The sequence below is a fragment of the Megalobrama amblycephala genome, linkage group LG2 (assembly GCF_018812025.1).
Source record: "Megalobrama amblycephala isolate DHTTF-2021 linkage group LG2, ASM1881202v1, whole genome shotgun sequence".
NCBI classification, from domain to species: domain Eukaryota; kingdom Metazoa; phylum Chordata; class Actinopteri; order Cypriniformes; family Xenocyprididae; genus Megalobrama; species Megalobrama amblycephala.
Genome location: NC_063045.1, coordinates 38,120,802 through 38,141,274, shown reverse-complemented (window position 1 = coordinate 38,141,274; position 20,473 = coordinate 38,120,802). Strand labels below are relative to the sequence as shown.

Here is a 20,473-nt window from a genome sequence, read left to right as displayed (position 1 = left end):
GTGAAAGTTATCATCTTTCATCAGACATATTAATCCATCAGGAATCGCCTTTATAACAGAGTTAAATTCTTTAAATGGAAAAGGACATTGATGGATATTCATAAAACATTCATAAGATAGCAAATCACCATTAGAGTTGAATAGATCAACAACAAAAATGATGTTTTTATTAAAACATTTATTAAAGAAGACTGATCTATTTCTAATTTCAATATCCGAATTATTCCATAAGATGGTTTTGTGGGGGAAAGTTTCCAGGCTAACAAAGCTTGTTGATGAACTGTATCCAGTTTAACAGGTAATGCACCAGTGGATACTCTACATGTGGAGTACTGAACGGACGGAAGTTGTTGCGTGACGTCGTTTGTTGTTTCCTATGAAGGCGTGGCTTGATTATGGGATGTTAGAGGTGAAATGGCGCTCGGCGCGGTATTTTAAACAATCGTCTTCGTCTGAGAGCGGATGATCGACACGATGCAGCACCGAGTTGGATTTAACAGTGCGTGATCAAGTGGAAACCGTTGAGGATTTCAGAAAAGCGTTTCGACACTCATCTCGAACAAATGTAAGAAGTGCTTTAAGCTCGGGTGGGTGTTCAGCGAGGGGCAATATGATCTCAGCTAGTTAGCCGAGCTGCTAACAGTGTAGTGTCAGCTGATGTCCGTCCGCGCTCGCTCGCTCCATAGCACGTCACACGCCCAGCTGTGAGCACAGATGATCGCTGTTAATGTTTGCTGATCTTCTGCATCATCCACCAAACATAGCCAAAGGTTACTGGGGTCAGGGGTTGACGCGTCGCAGGAGTTAATAGTGGCTAACTGGTTAGCACCTGAGGCTACTATACCTGACAGTGAATGACAGCGAGCTGCTGGCCCGACGCGCCTGTCATCTCATGGATACATTTAGTCACTGGTTCACAATATTATTAACACTAACGCTATATATAGTGGCAGAGCGACCCGTTCTTTGTTATAAACAGTGAACAGTATTTTGGTTATAAAAGTTTGCGCCTAGGACATTTGTTTTTATGTTTGCACAGTGTGCAATGATTCAAAAAATGGAAAGAAATATAAGTATTTTAATTATTTCAGTTTTCTAAGCTCTTTTTTATTATATATATGTCTTTGACAATAAGACTAAGAGAGTAATTGAGTGGCTTTTGTTTGTGGGACAGACTTTAATATTACATTTTTATTTAACATAGTATTAAATTCCCTTGAATCAAAATCATAACAGAGCACAAAGATGAAGAAAACATTGAAATGAAAACTATTTTTACTCCTGTTGTTCAAAACCTGTATGGCTTTCGTTTTCTTTATTCAGGCAGAATGACGGCTTCAGTCTCTTCATTTTCACTCTATGAAAAAGATGCACTGATAGTGAATTGTGAGGCTGTCAATCTGATAAACATATCTTTTTTGTTCCAGTTATGCGGGTTTGAATCGAATAATGACAGATTAATAGTTTTAATTCTCAAAACGATAAACTTTATTTGTCTATAGTTTGCTCCTCCTTTGTGCTCTAACTCTGACAAAACAATAAATCAAGTTGTTGTTTTTTTTCTTCTTCTCCTGTTTCTCGTGTCCGAACTGATGACGAGATGAAAATGGCGGATCTTTCGAAATCCAACCCGGCCTGAAATAGACAAGCGGCGCGTGTTAAACTCCCAATAGCGGGACTCAATTCAGGAGGCAAACGTCCCAGTCTACAATAACTCTCATGCTGCGCTCTATGTCTTGTAAATATCGATATTTCCATGGCAACAGAATAGACAGGAAAGCAGGCGCGTCGAATATCAACAAACTCCATCTGATGTGAAACTGACAGTCTTTGACTGAATTAACTGTTGAGGTAAAGGATTAAACACGGATTGTTATTCTCAGGCATGTACAGAGAGGCCTGCTGTTGTTTCACGGTTTTTTAAACGGCTATAAATGTCACGTTTAGCGATTAAAAGCATGCATAAAAATGTTGTTTTAGTGCGGCTGTTTAAACCACAATATCTTGAGCAGATAACTGCTGTTATTATTTGCAGATGGTCAGATTTATGGCTAGTGAGTGTTGGCTGTGACAGCTGTTCTTAACATGTAACTGTGCGTTAACTGCTGGTTAGCTCCTGTGCTAGTTAGCCACATAGCAGCTGAGCATAAACAGTTCCTCTACACTGCACGCGACGCGACGCGAGGAACGCTGTCAACAGTGGAGACTGTGTGTGATTGGAATGGGAGCGGTTCGGTCGCGTCGCGTCGCTCGCAGTTTGTACAGCGTTTAGTAAACATGGGGATTTGAATGGCCCGCCAGCTGACTAGCAGAATATATGTGACATGACTATTAGTGCTGATGTGCTTGATACGGTGAGATCTGTTTTATATGTTGTGTACAATGTGTTTTTCATTCCAAAGTGCTGCAGTCTTTATGTGTGGATATTGTAATGTAATGTCTCATGTATATTATTAACAAACTTGATCTGTAGTGGGTACAACAATGTATTTTTCACTTTTCATAAATGCTGTCTAGACATGATTATAAGGCTGAAGAGGTTATGATTGTTATTACATGCACAGCAAAAAAAAAAAGAAAAAAAAAAAAAGGCCTCAGTGCTAGGAAATTTAGTGGTGCTAGGAAATTTAGTGGGCTTTTTCATCTTTTTAAAGTTAGACCTGAATGTAAATTGTCTGGTTTCACAGAGATGGCTTAGATTAAGCCAGGATTAAGCCTTAGTTTAATTACAACATTAAAGGGTTAGTTCACCCAAAAATGAAAATTCTGTCATTTATTACTCACCCTCATGCTGTTCCACACCCGTAAAACCTTCGTTAATCTTTGGAACACAAATTAAGATATTTTTGTTGAAATCCGATGGCTCAGTGAGGCCTGCATATCCAGCAATGACATTTTTTCTCTGAAGATCCATTAATGTACTTTAAATCAGTTCATGTGAGTACAGTGGTTCAATATTAATATTATAAAGCGATATTTTTGGTGCGCCAAAAAATATTTCAAAACATTGCTTCAGGAAGCTTTGGAGCATTATGAATCAGTGGTTCGGAGCACCAAAGTCACGTGATTTCGGCAGTTTGACTGCGATCCGAATCATGATTCGACACAGAAGAATCATAACACTCTGAAGCTTCCTGAAGCAGTGTTTTGAAATCGGCCATCACTTTATAAGTCGTTATTTTGTTTTTTTGGCACACCAAAAATATTCTCGTCGCTTTATAATAATAATATTGAACCACTGTACTCACATGAACTGATTTAAATATGTTTTTAGTACATTAATGGATCTTGAGAGAGGAAATGTCATTGCTGGCTATGGAGGCCTCACTGAGCCATCGGATTTCAACAAAAATATCTTAATTTGTGTTCCGGAGATTAATGAAGGTCTTACGGGTGTGGAGCGACATGAGAGTGAGTAATAAATGACAATATTTTCATTTTTGGGTGAACTAACCCTTTAAAGTACCTTTTTATGAATGTGCCTTAGAAAAAACTACTGGTGTGTGTCTTGAGACAAAACAATGGCACTGACACTGACATATTTAAGACATGTCGGTGCAATTTGCTTTCAGTTAAAACAGCTCAAACATGCATTTTAGTCTGGGACTAGGCTTAAGCCTTGTCTATGAATCCTGGGGCATGGTTATTACTATTTTTAGTTTCATTTTTAAAAAAATTAGTAGTTCACCCCCCAAAAGTTAAACGGCTCCATCCAACAAACGCTGTGATTTCAGAGATATTTTCAATTTAGTTTTCCATACCCAGAAAAGTCATTGGAATTAATGAAGTCTTGTATAGTCATGGATATTTCTGTAGTGCAGTTTTCAGATAAAAAAAATCAGATACTGATTTTGTGTTGAGTGAAAATTGCTTGAAAGCCATAATGATGTTCAATTTGTGAGAAACTTTGTCAGTCACTTATTTATTTTTGTTCTTCAGTGAATCCATCAAATGGTTCGCCAAATATTCTGAATCATTCTGCATTCAATACAAGCAATATTCAACCGGAGTGAATGAGACGAGTGAGTGAGAGGAGACGGGAGTGTGTCAATTCGCTGTCGGAGTGAAGAGAGAGTGAGAATGTGCAGCTGGTATCGGTGTATTGATACTAAAGAAAAGGAGAATTGGAAACGTTTCAGAAATTTCAGTATCGAATATATAATATATGTATATATATATATATATATATATATATATATATATATATATATATAATATCGAAATCTCAATGTTTTTGACAACACTATAATAGCCTATTTATGATCGCTCCTTGGGATGCTAATGATTAATCGACGATCGATTTAATTGTCGGTAATAATTTCATTGATTAAACTTATCAGTGGTCGCTTAACGCCACAATAAAAGTTAATAGAATAAACGAGTAATAAGATCGATTAATCGTTATTTTACAATCGTTTATGGGAATTTATGTAAATTGACAAGCTGCTTCAAAGCTACAGTACCGCTCAAAAGTTTGGGGTCAGTTAGTATTGCTTTTTATTTATTTTGTAAAAAAAACAATTTTTAAAATTGTTTTTAAATAAATAAATAAATCTCTCATTTTATTTAGACTTGTACATTGTCACAAAATATTTCAAATAATTGCAAAGTTCAAAAGGAACTGCATTCATCAAATCCTTAAATGTATCAGATTTTAAAATGGTTAAATAGAAAACATTTATTTTAAATTGTAATGATAATTCCTAAAATTACTGTTTTTACTTTATTTTTAAATTGAATAAATGCTGCTTTGGTGAGCACTTTCAAAGACAGTGAAGAGATCTTACTGCCTCAACTTTTGAACCGTAGTGTATTTACTGTACATTTATACTTTGTCACTGATATATTCTCATCTCTTGCTTGTGGATGTTTCTGTTCTTTTATACATTTAATATATATATATATATATATATATATATTTTTTTTTTTTTTTTTTTTTTTTTTTTCCCCCCTAGTGTGTTTTCATTATCTTTGTGCACAATGGATGTGGTGTCGCCTGAGCTCAACAGCCTCCTGCCTGATGAGATTATGGATACGGAAGCTATCGCGATGGAAGAGGAACTCCCTGCTGATCACCTCGCTCTTCCTCCTCCCCAATCTGAACCAGAGCCAGCGCAGGTTCCTATGGAAACAGAGGTGCCTGAAATCGTCAGCCTGTGTCCAGCCACCACGTCTATGCAGATGACCTCCACCTCCACTGATGCTCAGTGTAGCACCAGCACAGGAACTCAACTCCTCCTTGCCCCCTCTGGCCTCATGGCTGGCACCACCACAACCACCACCACCCCTGCCAAAACCACCAGTTCTGCGGTGACTCAAAACCTCCCCAAAATCTCCAGCGTTACTGTCCCAGCCAACCACCAGCTCATCATCAACAAAGTGGCCAGCTCCCCCGCTGCGGATGGCAAGCCTCCAGGCGCTGCTGTTCTCAAGCCAGAGGGCCAAAAACTCTTGGTTGCTGGCCTCAGTAAAACAGGGCAGCCCATTATGTTGGCTCTGCCCCACACTTGGAACAAGCCCGCCACTACCCAGGGCACAGGGGATGCCAAGGCCCAGCCGACGCAGATCAAAATGGTGACTGCAGTAGGGAAGCCTGTGATAGCTGTGAGCTCAGCCAGTCAGCTGATGGGCTCCTCCACAACACTGCAGGCTCAGCAGCTGAAGACACTTCAGGTGGGTGTTTATCAACCTCTCATTATTACACGGAGGATGCAGATGTTACATAACTGAAGCAGCAGACCACTCTGTGTTGGGTGTGATATTACAGTTTTATTTTAAGACCCTAAAGAGAAACTTTAATTGCAAGGATCTTTACTTTGGCCACAGTTTGTTTTTCGTGGGATTTATACCAAGGTGTTAACTTATATAGCAGCTGACTGGTTGTTAGTGAAATATTGGTTATTTTAGTGTCCATCTTACAGTGTAGTTTATCCATTTAAGTACTGACTAATAATTAACTACATGTACGTACTATAGGGTTAGGATTAGGTTGTGGTTAAGGGTTAATTGCATTTAATTATGCATAATTTATAGTTGTTACACATTACATATAGTTACTGTAGTAATAAGGTCACTAAAATAAAGTGTTACCAAAATGTTACACACTTTCAAGCATGGAAGGAATAGAAGAATTTGTAAATGTTTTTTCTATAAGTGCCATTTTTATTACTATATTTTTAAAATTTGTTATTGCTATTATTTATAATATATTTATTTACAGTAGTAAATGTTTACATGCTTTTATTACTGTGTTTTTACATGAGCTATCATCATTATTTATACTATCATTATTTAAAGACTTTTGTAAATGCCTTATGTTTGTATTGAGTTATTATTTGCTTATAGTCATAAAAAAAATCTATAAGTAAATGTATTTTAAAATGAGCTATTATGATCTTTAGTATAATAATTTAAATCCATATTTGTAATTGTTTGTTTTTTTAAAAGGAAAATGTCTTTATATAGATTTTTTTTTAAATCAATTATTTTTATTGTTAATGATTATAGTATAATATTAATTTAAATTTCTTTTTCTACGAGGACATGCTTTTTATTACTGTATTTTTAACATGAGATTATTATTTATAGTATATTAAATTATTTAAATTCATATTTGTAAATGTTTTTAAGGAAAATGCCTTTTTTATCACTGTACTTTTGAAATTAGCTGTTGTTGTTGTTGTTATTATTATTATTATTATTATTATTATTATTATTAACAATATAATATTATTTTATAGTCATTTTTAAATGTTTATTTTTATATAAGGAAATGCATTTATTTTCTACAAGGAAAACCGCCATTTTTAATGCTGTATTTAAATCTTTAAATCAGCAAATATTTATTATTATTATTATTATTATTATTATTATTATTTATTAAAAATGTGATATGGTTAATATGAATGTAATACACCTAATGATGAAAATACAGTCTTGTTTCCTGTTCAGTGTCTATCGTAGGCAACTAAAATAATCTCCAAGTATCGTGTTTCTCCTCACAGATCACAAAGAAACCACCAGTATCTACGGCTGGACCAATGATAACAAAGCTCATCATCACAAAGGCCCTGAACAATAAAGGACTGACCAGCCCAGCTTCAGTGGCTCCTGTAGTTACTGGTAATCTTCTGTCTGTATTTGTAACAAGAGCAAAAGTGCACTTGTTTTATCAGAACAATTAAGAAATCTAAATTTCAATCCTTTCTTTTGCCAACAGGGCGAGTTGTTACCCAGAGTACCCCGGTGACACCTCCACGCACCATTGCCATTGGTGAGACCGTCAGCACTGTGCCACAGAATACATCTGGTAACAGCAAAGTCGCCATCTCGCCGCTCAAGTCTCCCAGCAAGGTCTTAAATCTTTTAAAAGTAAAAACGGGCATTGCAATTACATTTACCTGTCTTTTGTGGTGGCAGTTGTTTTTGTTTTGTTTTTTTGTTGTTTTTTTGATGATGGCCACACTCTGGTTTCTGATGCCACCCTCTTCCTCATGTTTCTCCTCTGTCTGTAGCTGACTGTGGTTTCGGTGGCCAGTCAGTCTCCAAACTCACCCCAGAAGTCTGTGACGCTGCCACTCAATGTGGCTCTAGGCCAGCAGATCCTCACTGTTCAACAGTCTGCCACCACTTCTCCAGCTAAAGCAGGAACCAGCCAGTCTGCCGCACAGGTACACCATCTAGAGCCCTCAAAAAAAAAAATAAACAGTATGCTGTCCTGTCAAAAATACATTTTAACTGCCCCATCCTTCAATAACAGTCTCTTTATGCTGTATTACATTGTAATTTGGTGTACAACAACATTACAAAACTACAATTTTATGCTGTTTTTATGTACAGGCTGTAAAGCCAGTGCAGACGGTTACGGTAGGAGGGGTGGGAACATCTCAGTTTAAGACCATCATCCCCCTCACCACACCTCCCAACGTGCAGCAGATCCAGGTGCCGGGCAGTCGCTTCCATTATGTGCGGCTGGTAACGGCCACCACCGGCAGCAGCACCGCACAGACAGGCGCCAGCACCAACACCAATCCTTCCATCCAACCAGGTCAGTATATCACAGGCAAACTCATGTGTAAGGGACGTACTGCATTGCACTTCAAAAAAGCTTATAATACATCATATCAATATATCAAGCTTATCATAATATATCATACCATAGAATATCATATAGCCAAGATGTTTTCATCCATTTTAATTTATACAGTATACATTTTATATTTGATAAAAAGCAATGTTTTGTTGTTAAGAGAAATTATAATTTAGTTATATTTTTGTTTGTTTACATTTTTAAAAGATTGATTAAACGCTGATAAAATGTATATATTTTTTCACTTTTTTTTTAAGCGTTGGCATAAACAGTGCAACAATTGGCCTTTAACTGTATTATTTTTATGAAATATTATAGTGAAACTGCATCATGTATGATACACTTTGAATATGAACGGTGAGCATATCAGTAACTTCAAGTCTCACAGTTAGTTGTTAGTTTCATTTAAGGAATTGGGCTACATTGATCACACTGTATTTTTTTGATTCAGTAAGAAATTTGAATGTTTTTATTGTCATTGCACAGCTGTACAACAAAATTCAAACTGCAACTCCTGGTAAAAGTAACACAAACAAGCATAATACAGAACACTGAGTAAAGGTAACACGGTAACACTACAATAAGGTTCATTAGTTCAACATTAGTTAACATGAACTAATAATGAACTGCATTTCTACAGCATTTTTAATAATCTTTGTTAATATTAATTTCAACTTTTACTAATACATTATCAAAATCTTGTTAACATTAGTTAATGCACTGTGAACTAACATGAACAAACAATGAACAATTGTATTTTCATTAACTAACATTAAGGAAGATTAGTAAATGCAGTAATGTATGTATTGCTCATGGTTAGTTCATGTTAGTTAATACATTAACTAATTTTTAACTAATAAACCTTATTGTAAAGTGTTACCCGTAACACACAAGAAGCAAATTCAACATAGCAGCAAGAATAGATAAATAAGCAGTATATTGCACAGTCTAGTGTATAATGTGCGTGATTGTTAATAATTGTTAGTGAAAGGAGTTTAGTTCTTTTATGGCACTTGGATAAAAACTGTTCCAGTCTAGAGGTGCGGACCTGAATGGACCTATAGCGCCTCCCAGAAGGCAGCAGTGTGAACAGACTGTTTCCTGGGTGATTATGTGTGCTGCACCACACAGGCATCTGGCTCTGTATATATCAGTCAGTGAGGGAAGCTGTGTCCTTATAATGTTCTGTGTTGACTTCCTGACTCTCCAGAGCCTTTTTATCAGCCATAGGGCATAGTGCACCACACCAGGATGTCATGGGTGATGATACTCTCCACAGAACACTAAAAAATAGGCTCATAGGAGTCATTCTGTGATCAGGCTACAGTCAAACCAAAATTTATTCAGACACCTTGAACATTTCATTCATTATTACAGTCTATTTGCTATAAAATATGACAATCTCAGAGTTAAACTGTCAGAAAATAATTAATTTTAATTATGTCAGATAACACTTCAGCAAAACATGGTCTGGTCAAAGTGTCTGACTAATTTTTGGTCCCAATTTTTTTTAATCAATTTTACTGGTAGTCCACTGTATGAAGAATTTTTGGGTATAATATGTCACAGTTTACTTTAATTTGCTTTATTTTATAAAAATTATACCTATTGTCTGAATAATTTTTTTTTTTTTTTTAGTTGAACCAATTGGTTTTTGGTTCCCAACTGTACCCCTTTGACTGTCTTTGATAATTTAACTTGTCATGCACTATTGTTTTTATAGTGGGTGCACTGCAGCATTCCATTTTTCAGAATGATTTTAATGCTAGGATTGTATATGAATATAGGAATTTAAGAAAATCTAATAACATTTATTTACTATTGTATTGTTTGTAAAGCCAAGCCTGTGATGATGAATGCTGCGGTGCGGATGTCTGTACCCATCGTCCCAGCACAGACCGTGAAACAGGTACACAGTGAAACGCCTAGTTTGTTGCCACAGCAGTTCTTCACACATACCGCACACAATGACACCATTCTTATGAATGGTCTTGCAGCTTGTGATCTGTTTGCTGTTAAAGGGTTAGTTCACCCAAAAATGAAATTTCTGTCATTAATTACTCACCCTCATGTCTTTTTGATCATCTTCGGAACTCAAATTAAGATATTTTTGATGAAATCCAAAGGTTTCTGAACAACAATTTCTTTTCGCCCCTGTCAGTCTCCTACGCAGTTGACGTAGTGTACGCAGTGCAGCGCTTCTGTGTTCTACGTCAGAATGCTGACTCATTATTGGCTGGCTCCCGCATCAGCATCACATGCATGCGCCGTGGCGCTCACATGTACACCGTCGGCCAATACTGAGCTGGTGTTCGGACATAAACAAGGAAGCACTGCACTGCGTTCACTACATCAACTGCATAGGAGACTGACAGGGGAGAGAAGAAATTGCTGAATAAAGTCATTATTTTTGTTTTGTTTGTTGCTCAGTATTCTCGTCACTTCATAACATTAAGGTTGAACCACTGTAGTCGCATGGACTATTTTAATGATGTCTTTAACCCTTGTGTGGTCTTCGTTTAGGAAGTATACTCAGGGTCTTTGGGGTTTGCACAGACCCCAGGCAACAAAATGCAATTTTGTAACAAAATACTTGTTTTTTTTTTAAATACTTTTTTTTGGTTTTTTTTAATACTTTGTTTTTGTTTATTAATGTTTTTACTCCATGTTTGTACATTTTTTTGGAGGATTTATCATATTTTTTAAATTTATATAAATAAATTAACAAATATTTTTTTTAAATAGGTTTTTATACAAAAGCAGCTTTTTATGTAAAATTCACTTTATAAAAAAACCCACATTTCTAAATTTCATTCATGGGGATAACATGGATAATTTGACATGGTTTAGTGTAAGATTTTTGCCCATCTTTTGGAAAATGTAGTTTTAAAAGTAAAAAAACATAATTTTATGGCTGCAGTAGATGGCTGCAGAGCTCCACTATGTGCTATGTGTTATTTGACTGACTGAAAGACATCTTTTCACAAGTTTTTTTCAGTTGGGTTCATATCTAAATATTATGAAATCATAATTATAACAATAAAGGCTACTTTTTGTCAAAGTTTAGTATTTTTTGTAATGAAAAAAAAAAATCAGTTTTTCAATATTGTTACATTATGATGAGACTCAACTTAGAAATTGGACAATTCATTCTCAAAATCAACATTTTTGAAATACCTTTTTTTTTTTTTTTTCAGTACAAAAAATGCTAAACTTTGACAAAGTAATTTTTATTATTATAATTGTGATTTCATAACATTTAGATATGAATCCAACAACAACAAAAAACTTTAGAAAAGATGTCTTTCAGTCAGTCAAATAACACATAGCACATAGTGGAGCTCTGCAGCCATCTACTGGTTAAAGTGATATTTTTTACTTTTAAATGTATTTTTCCAAAAGATGGGCAAAAATCTTTCACTAAACCATGTCAAATTATCCATGTTATCCCCATGAATGAAAGTTAGAAATGTGGGTCTTTTATAAAGTGAATTTTACATAAAAGCTGTTTTTGTATAAACACATATTTTATTTATTTATATAAATTTAAAAGATATGACAAATCCTCCAAAAACTGCACAAATATGAAGTAAAATCATTAATAAACAGAGTAAAATTACATTTGTTTTTTAAAAACAATTATTTTGTGACAAAATTACATTTTTTTGCCTGGGGTCTGTGGAGACCCCGAAGACCCTGAATGTGATGTTTTTATGTTAGTGTAAAAAAAAAAAAAAGATATCACTCCAATTTTTTTTCTTTGTAGATCTAGAAAGTGTTAACTACTGTACAAAGTTTCATGTCATTTGGACAAAGAGAACATTTTTTTTTATTTGAGCAAACGTTGTTTGGGGTCTAAAAAGCCCCCAAAGACCCTATAAGGGTTAATACCGTTCTGGACCTCAAAAGGTGCAATGACGTTGCTGTCTATGACATGACATGACATGAGGGTATTTAATAGAGTATTTAATGACAGAAATTTCATTTTTTGGGTGAACTAACCCTTTAATAATCTGTAACTCATCAGTAACATTTCAGTCATCTTGAATTATATATATTTTTTGTGCACAGGTTGTACCCAAACCCTTAACGTCAGCAGCTCAGGTGGTGACCACCACTCAGACCCCCCAGCGTCTCATCATGCCAGCCACACATCTGCCACAGATCCAGCCTAACCTCACCAACCTGCCGCCTGGCACTGTGCTCGCCCCCGCCCACGGCTCTGGAAACATGGGCTACGCTGTGTTGCCGGCCCCATACGTTACGCAGGTCCGTATGTCAGTGGTGGAGAAGGACGGATGAGTTTGGTTGCTTGTTTTTGTTAGATTGTCTCACCTTGCTTGTTCTCACAGCTCCCCCAGCCTGCATTTGTGACTTTGACCAGCAGCTCCACCTTCTCAACAGCCACTCCCATACAGACTCAAGCCAGGCTTTCACTCAACGGGTGAGCCGAGCGCCACATGCCTTGCTATTACATGTATTTCAGTTGCATCAAACAAACAAAAGTTTTCATTAACCCTCTGGTTACATTCTGCATGTGCTTTATTACAGTTTATCAACATCTGAAGCAACATCAAGGCCGAGAAAACCCTGCAACTGCACACGGTCACAGTGTCTGAAATTGTATGTTCCTCAGCATTTGTTTACATTCTCTGAAAATGGCCCATATAAAGGGTGAAATCTGTTTCAGCTGCTACATTTGGCAAGCGCTTTCATAGTTTCCAAATCCAATTGTGTGATTTTTACAACAACTTCCTTCCTTTTTAACAACCTGCAATTCAGTTCTCATACTGTCAAATTCACCAGCAAGGACAGTTAATTCTGACAGACAGGATGTGGGGATTATCAGAGGTGCAAATATGATTTTACATTTTATTGCTCACAAGCACTACCTGTCAAGCAGTTTAAATATTGACATAAATATTTCTTTCAAGCTTTGCCTGTAGCATTTCATGTACTACCATTCAAAAGTTTGGGGCAAGTAATTTTTTTTTCTTTTTTTTTTTCTTTTTTTTTTCCGAAAAATTAATACTTTTATTCAGCAGTTATACGTTGATCTAAAGTGGCAGTAAAGACATTCTTTATATTACAAAATATTTCTCTTTCAAATATTTTAAATGTTATATTGAACTTTTTAATTGACAAATCTTGAAAAAAAAAATGTCCACAAAAATATGAAGCTCCACAACATTGATAATAACAAGAAATGATTCTGGATCATCAAATCATCATATTAAAATGATTTCTGAAGGATCATGTGACACTGAAGACTGGAGTAATGATGCTGAAAATTCAGTTTTGATCACAAGAATAAAATACATTTTAAAATGTTTTCAAATAGAAAACTGTTATTTTAAAATGTAGTAATATTTTTAGAGATGCATAGATGTATCGAATGTTTTTGATCAATTTAAAACCATCATCATTAGCTATAAGCATGAAAAAGGCTGATATAAGAAACCGATAGTTTATTATATCACTGCACAGTTGTACAGTATCTTTCTATTTATTAATTAAATATGTAATGTTCTATAATAAAATTAAAATTTAAGTTAATGTTAAGAAATATTTGATAGGAAAAATCTGTTAAGGTTGTCATTCATGTTTTTTTTAATTTTTTTTTTTTTTATCTTTCTTCGTGCCTCCCTTAAAGCGTTGGCCTGTTGAATGTTAAATGGATCCATGGTCAATGAAAATGATTTCATGATGCAGCAATAAACTAGCTAGTATACCTTAATGCATGTGTTTCTGAACTTTGCTCATTTAAAACCTGATGAAAGCAGTAATCTGTAATGACCGATTAAAACGTGAAAAAAAAAAAAAAAAAGTGAGCAAATATCTGTATCGGCCAGTAGTTGTTTAAATTGGTATTAGCCAAAAAAATCCTATATGTGCATCCCTATTCAAAATATCTGTTTTTACTATATTTAATTCTCAAATCAAGGCAGCCTTTGTGAAAAGAGACTTTACCTTTCCCAAACTTTTGAACTGTAGTGTAACTCTTGGGCATCTGAAGTTCTGAAATTTTGCTGAATTGTTTTATGAATTGTATTTTGCGTTTACTCTATAAGAGTTTGATGTCTCTCGTCTCACAGGTATTGTGATTGCTTTGCCAATGGGGAGTTCTGTAATAACTGTAACTGTGTTAACTGCTTCAACAACCTTGATCATGAGAGCGAAAGACTGAAGGCCATAAAGGTAACGAATTACTGCCTTTCTATAGATCTTCTTTGTCTCGCTGATCAGGACAGTTCTGCTATAATGCTTTGAAGTGCATAGGCATCAAATGAAGTATGATGTGTTTTTGCCCAGGCGTGTTTAGACAGAAACCCTGTAGCTTTTAAGCCCAAGATTGGTAAAGGCAAAGAAGGAGAGTCGGACAGGAGACACAGCAAAGGCTGCAATTGTAAGAAATCTGGCTGTCTGAAAAACTACTGCGAGTGTTATGAGGTGAGTGTTTTCACAGGTCAAAGGGCAAAGATTGTGGAAGTGCCCAAGGCCTTGTCATATAGAAGATGTGGTTAGTTTTCAGTTGTGTTGAGGACCCGATATCATTCTGATGTCCATTCGCATTAGGCAAAGATCATGTGTTCGTCCATCTGCAAATGTATGGGCTGCAAGAACTTTGAGGAGAGTCCTGAGAGGAAGACGCTGATGCACCTGGCCGACGCTGCAGAGGTGCGGGTCCAGCAGCAAACTGCAGCCAAAACCAAGCTGTCCTCTCAGATCTCGGATCTGCTCACTAGAACCACACCAGCCATCACCAGTGGAGGCGGAAAGTAAGTCTTTCCTTTTCATTTGTCCGCTCTTTACCACAGTACCTTTTGGGGTGTCCTTCAATCTGTCCAGCTATCTATATGTCACACAGCCTCCAAGCAATGGCCACTGAACCACCAGAACACCTTAGCAACTCCCTAGCAGCAACCCAGGACACTTTAAAAACCATCTAGTAACTTCCTTGCAGTGCCTTAGCAAAGCAGTGCTTTTCCGAAAGCCAACTATGTTCGCAAGTTCCTTCGTTACCAATGGAGTTCAATGGAACTTGTGACCACAGTTGAATAACGATGCTTTTGGGAAACGCACCTCTTTTCCGCACCCTGTTTGATTACAATATATCACTGCTCACGTATTTTGAACTTCGTTTTACCCCTAAACGAAGAACAAAAAAATAACTGCTGTCAGTATATCGGGGCCTTTAGCAACAACCTACGTAGAAATGGCTTTGCATTCTTCTAGCAGCTGTCTAGTTAATGTTAGAAAATGGCCTTCCTTTAATAATTTAAATGTTAATGAATTTTTCTTTAGGTTGCCATACACATTCGTAACAAAGGAAGTGGCTGAAGCGACGTGTGACTGTTTGCTGGAGCAGGCCGAGCAGGCGGAACTGGCCAACCAGCCTCAGGCTGTGGCGGAGCACCTCATTCTGGAGGAGTTTGGGCGCTGCCTCAGGAGAATCATCAGTTTTGCTGGCAAAGCCAAGACAGACTGTCCCATCAACTGCTAGACCTGGGCCTGGCAAAGCCATGACTGAGAGCCCTTCCGCCCGTTTGGGCCCCGCGGCCCAGTGTGCTGCTGAACCTAGAGTGGAGGCCCACTGAGGGCACTTCTGTCGGCCCCTCGTATGGACGCACAGGGCCTTCTAATAAAGAGAGACAAAGCAGAACTTTCCATTGGCCTCTGAAATCTATTGCGTGACCGTTACGCCAGAGGACGCACTTTTCTGTAGGAGGACTACAGTACTTCATTGTAGCCGCTGCAAATGGACTTGCACTGTTTGCTTTCCTGGAAGGGGGTTTATTTTAGAACATTCGATACTATTTTAAGGTAGTTTGTTTTGTTTGGCAACGTTTTCCACTTTTAAATGTGTAATCATGGTATTTCTTTGTCTTTTAAAACTGGATTTTCATATTACCATTCACTGTCGTCAGAAAGCCCCTTTTTTTTTTTCTTACTGCTAATAACCTTGGGATATATCCGGATGCAGAAGGAACTTCCCTGCTCATGTCATTAGCGTCTGATCATGACTTGTATACAGTAAGTAGCCTGTACTGTAGCGTCATTATATTTATTTGCTTGCAGCAGATTTTGTTTCTTGACCAGAATCGGATTCCATCTTCACCGTTCCATTTGTGTTCCAAGAATACAAACGTTCAGCCGGGTCAGTCTGAGGGAGGCCGCACTTCATTCCGGACAGGACGAGACTGAAGCAGAGCATGAAGCTGCTGATCGCGGTACAGATATCCTGTACTACAAACAGTGCTTACAGCCAATATATATGATAAGATTAGATTTAAATCTTTACTAATGAAAAACAATCAGCTAAATAAGCTTTGTAATGAGTTTTAAAGCTTATTTCTTCATCTCAGTCTACAGATAAATTAAGAGCCTCCTCAATAATTGTGGAAATTTTTTTTGTCTAGGTTTCTTTTTTGGCAATTGATAGCTGATAAGCTCTGTCAGGGCTTATTTAAACCAAACCTTTCCATACATGGAGTTGACACAGTTAGGGCTAGAAAGGATACAGCTATGGCCAGATTGTCCTACTGGGTATGTGCACATCAAAAGTGTGTCATTTTTGTCTTACTGAACAACAATTAATTACTGTATTTGCATTATTATAAGAGTAGGTTTAGGTCTGGGGTAGGTGTATACGTTAACAAAACTATTTTATGGTGAGATTTTACATCACTTCTGGCCATAGCTGTATCCCTTCTAGCCACAACCAGATGAAGCATTTAGTCGCTGAAATGCTTTATGGGTGAATCTCATGAAACCTGTCAAGAACATGTCCAGTCCATTTTATTACATCCCAAAATAAAATGCATATTGCTTAATGAAAATGAAGCATATTTTAGGACCCATTAATTTTGTTTTTATTGGTTGTTGTTTTTGGTTTTTTTTTTTTTTGTTTTGTTTTTTTGCATTTTTAGATTATATTCATGATTATAAAATATATTACCCCCCCCCCCCATTATCATTATGTATAAAATCAGAAAAATCTGATTTCTTATTACTGTAATTAAATTTTTTTTAATAAGCTCCAATTTCAGTTTTTTCTATAATTTTATTTATTTGTAATGTTATTTTACAGTAATGTGAATCAAAATGAGATTTTTTTTTTTTGTTGTTGTTGTTGTGTATAAATAATTTTCACAAACAGTATACACTGTCCAGCCCCAAAAAGTCACTGTTTGGATTTAAATAGGCAAATGCTTAAGAGTCTATGATTGGATCATTATTGCAGTGGATTATTATGTTTCTAGCATGTTATATGTTTGGCAGCAGTTCTTCTAGCCCTAACTGATGGAGTGTGTAGCTTTTCTTTTCCTAAACAACCATGTAGGAATGGATGACAATGTCAAGATTCATCAGGCTCAAATTCTGAAGAATAATTTTCACACGTTTGCCACCTCCGAGTCGAAAAATCGATGCACCTTCTGATGGATATAAATGTTGTGATTTATTTCCATCAAGAGGTTCATCAATTTGTGGTCAAGATCTTGTATTGACAATGCAGGATGCAAGCACTCTGTAAAGTCTCCTCCAGCACATCCTAAAGACTTTCAGTCAAAGAAGGAATGTAGCCAATGTCGGATGTCATCCTGGAATATGGCCATGATGTGTCTTCCTACATGGTTGTTTAACAAATTAAAAGCCACACACTCCATCAGTTAGGGTCAAAGGAACTGTTGCCAAAAATATAACATGCTAGAAACATAATAATCCACTGCAATAATGATCCAATCATAGACTCTTAAGCATTTGCCTATTTAAATACAAACAGTGACTTTTTTTGGGCCGGACAGTGTATACTGTTTATGAAAATTATTTATAAACAAAAAATCTCATTTTGATTTACATTACTGTTAAAAAAACACCTTAACATTAATTCAAACGTAAACAAACAAAACTGAAATTTCACCTTATTTTGGTATAAATATAATTTTACAGTAATTAGAATGAAAAATAAGATTTTTGTGTATGATTTTGGTTATCTAAAGATAATCAATAAAAATAATGCTATAATTATTACTGTAATTGATAATTTAATTAATTTTATGGCTTAATTAGTTTTTACTTTTTAGTAGCATAAAGTCTATGTGGTCCTAAATGTGGGATTATGTATATAATCCCATTTTTAAAAAATTTTTTGTGTATTTTCTTTTCTTTTTTTTTTTTTGACTGTTTTGGGGTGAAATATGATGTGAACATGTTCTCTTTGTGATTTTATTCTTTGTGGCATAATGTGGTCTATATTAATGGCTATTCCTTTTTGAAGGCAAGTAACAGAAACAATACAAGGTAAATCAGCAAAAAAAAAAAAAAAAAACCTGAACTAAAGGTCATCTGTAGGTATGGTTTAGGCCATGATTTGTTTGGCACAGGTGTTTAATAAGTCTTTCAAGCATCATTGAGATGAAGTAGAAACGGACGGGCTGCTGTTCAGGACTTTCTTCTGCATAGTGCCTTCTCACATATCAGCTCTAACGATTCTTCACTGTGTTTAGTGGAAGTCACGGATCACCCTAGATGAATGAAAAATCTGTTGTGTGTAATATGTCGTAAATAGTTTTTAAATCTGCTTTTACTCAGTTTTATTTTGTACTATGAGACAGCTAGAACTAATAACAAACATAATTGTATTTTGCCCAGACTCACAAATATACTTGTTGAATGCAACTTTTATTTGTCGGTTAATAACAGACCATCACACTGTCATAAAGCCATGTGATTCTTTGACGTTCTAGCTGAAGGTTTCTGATCTCGTGCCCTGCATTTCACAGCATATATATATTTAAATTTCACTATTAAACAGCTGAGTGAGTCTGTGCAAGTGGTTTAATAAAATTGTTGAATGGGGCAAACTGCTTATACACCTTATGCCTTAATAACCACCTCAGGGCTTTTTATGTAAATATCTTCATAACTAATAGTATGTTTATTTAGTTGCATGACTACAAGCAATTTAATAAGCTCTGCTAAACTACTCCTGAGTCACATTATTGCATTAGAGTCTTTCAATAGCTATTTTGGATATAGCTGATTTTTTTTTTTTTTTTAGTATATCGTTATAACCGCATCTTCCAAATAATGCATATGCCCACAATCTATTTAAACTGTTCTGCTGGCATTGCTTTGCTGTAGAGAAGTCTTAAAGGCATGAAGATGCAGGGTTCCTCACCTGTGCCATCCAAAACTCTCATCTTTCCAATGTTTTAGTTCTTTATGGATCATCCTTGTTTGTATTTTATGGTGATAAACATATCGTATTCTAGACCCTTTCCTCCACTATATTTCTGACAGATGCAAAAGATTTTCAGGTTGTACTTTCTTCAAAAAAGATGATGATGATGATGATGAACAATGAGTTCATAACTTTGTATGTAGCCAGTTAATGTTATCTTGTAAAAATGTAAATGAACATTAGTGATCCTTTGTACCTTTCTTGAAAATTGCCATGATTTTTCATTTTCTTTCATAAAGTAAGCCCTTCACTAATGTGTAAATGTTTTCCTGTTTGGTTTTTATATGGTTATATGTATAAGGCAGGTGTTGTGTAACAGTTTGAGTTTTGTTGACTTTGGCCATTGCTGCAATTCTAATCTTTTCTGTTTGTCCCTTCTTTTCTGTTTAACATATACCATGTCTGTCTACATGATTAAAACACCATGTATCACTCAGAATTAAAATCCCTCTGAAGATACATTAAAGTTTATTTTCAGTGCACTGTTCTCATTAAAAGATTATATAAATTTCAACATTTAAAAATACTTGAAAATAAAAGCTGCAACTCATTTGAATAAACATTTAAAGGTGCTAAAGAGGATCTTTTCGTCGACTGAGAAACGTTTTGAAATGAGTGCATGTGTAAGAACAGCCCCCCTCCTTCACAGCTCATTTCGAGGGAACGCCTCCCAAAACTCGTGCACAAGTATTGGAACACGAGTGTTTACCACCGGCATTCGCTGTGTCGTGTTAGTGGATTCGTTATGTCGGACTCACCGCAGGTAACTCATAATCTGCAGTTGTTACTCCTGTCTCCTGACAAAAACATTGCATGCGGCGCCTGTGGAGTGTGGAAAGTTACTGGAGCGCACAGCCGCGCTCGTCTCTCACAAGGAACGTCATGGCAGTGATTGACAAGCCAGAGGGTCAATCGTTTACAAGATGATCGCGTAAACGATTGGCTGATGTTTTTAAGGCCCTACCTCGTGCACAGATGATGTATATTCAGGGGCGTAGTTTGTGGGGGGGATGGGGGGGAGGTAATCCCCCCAATATTCAAATGCTTCAGTTACAACCCCCCCAATATTTCAATATGAAAATCACAGTAGATCAAATGAAAAATATGTAGAATTCATTTATTTTGTAACAATAATTTTG

The 20,473-nt window shown here is 36.2% G+C and overlaps 1 protein-coding gene across 4 annotated transcripts; it reads left to right on the top strand.

The window, feature by feature from the left end:
- The first annotated feature begins 349 nt into the window (after positions 1 to 349).
- On the top strand, positions 350 to 19,814 carry lin54 (lin-54 DREAM MuvB core complex component). Of its 4 annotated transcripts, none has more exons than XM_048174620.1 (14): positions 350 to 565; positions 4,956 to 5,673; positions 7,005 to 7,122; positions 7,220 to 7,371; positions 7,515 to 7,670; positions 7,840 to 8,047; positions 9,928 to 9,998; positions 12,161 to 12,358; positions 12,442 to 12,533; positions 12,641 to 12,712; positions 14,185 to 14,287; positions 14,402 to 14,539; positions 14,666 to 14,868; positions 15,395 to 19,814. In XM_048174620.1, the coding sequence occupies exons 2-14, from the start codon at positions 4,981 to 4,983 to the stop codon at positions 15,591 to 15,593; spliced, it is 2,403 nt and encodes an 800-aa protein (XP_048030577.1). In that variant the 5' UTR covers positions 350 to 565; positions 4,956 to 4,980; the 3' UTR covers positions 15,594 to 19,814. The 4 variants fall into 4 exon arrangements, with proteins under 4 accessions (XP_048030577.1, XP_048030586.1, XP_048030566.1 ...); XM_048174629.1 differs by lacking the exon at positions 350 to 565 and adding an exon at positions 588 to 1,851; XM_048174609.1 differs by lacking the exon at positions 350 to 565 and adding an exon at positions 1,875 to 2,354.
- The last annotated feature ends 659 nt before the right edge of the window (positions 19,815 to 20,473 follow it).

Bases quoted from the DNA above. Each gene is read 5' to 3' on its own strand.
- lin54 (XM_048174609.1), top strand. The intron at 7,372-7,514 runs GTAAAAACGGGC...CTCTGTCTGTAG, and splicing joins AGGTCTTAAATCTTTTAAAA to CTGACTGTGGTTTCGGTGGC. The intron at 14,869-15,394 runs GTAAGTCTTTCC...ATTTTTCTTTAG, and splicing joins ATCACCAGTGGAGGCGGAAA to GTTGCCATACACATTCGTAA.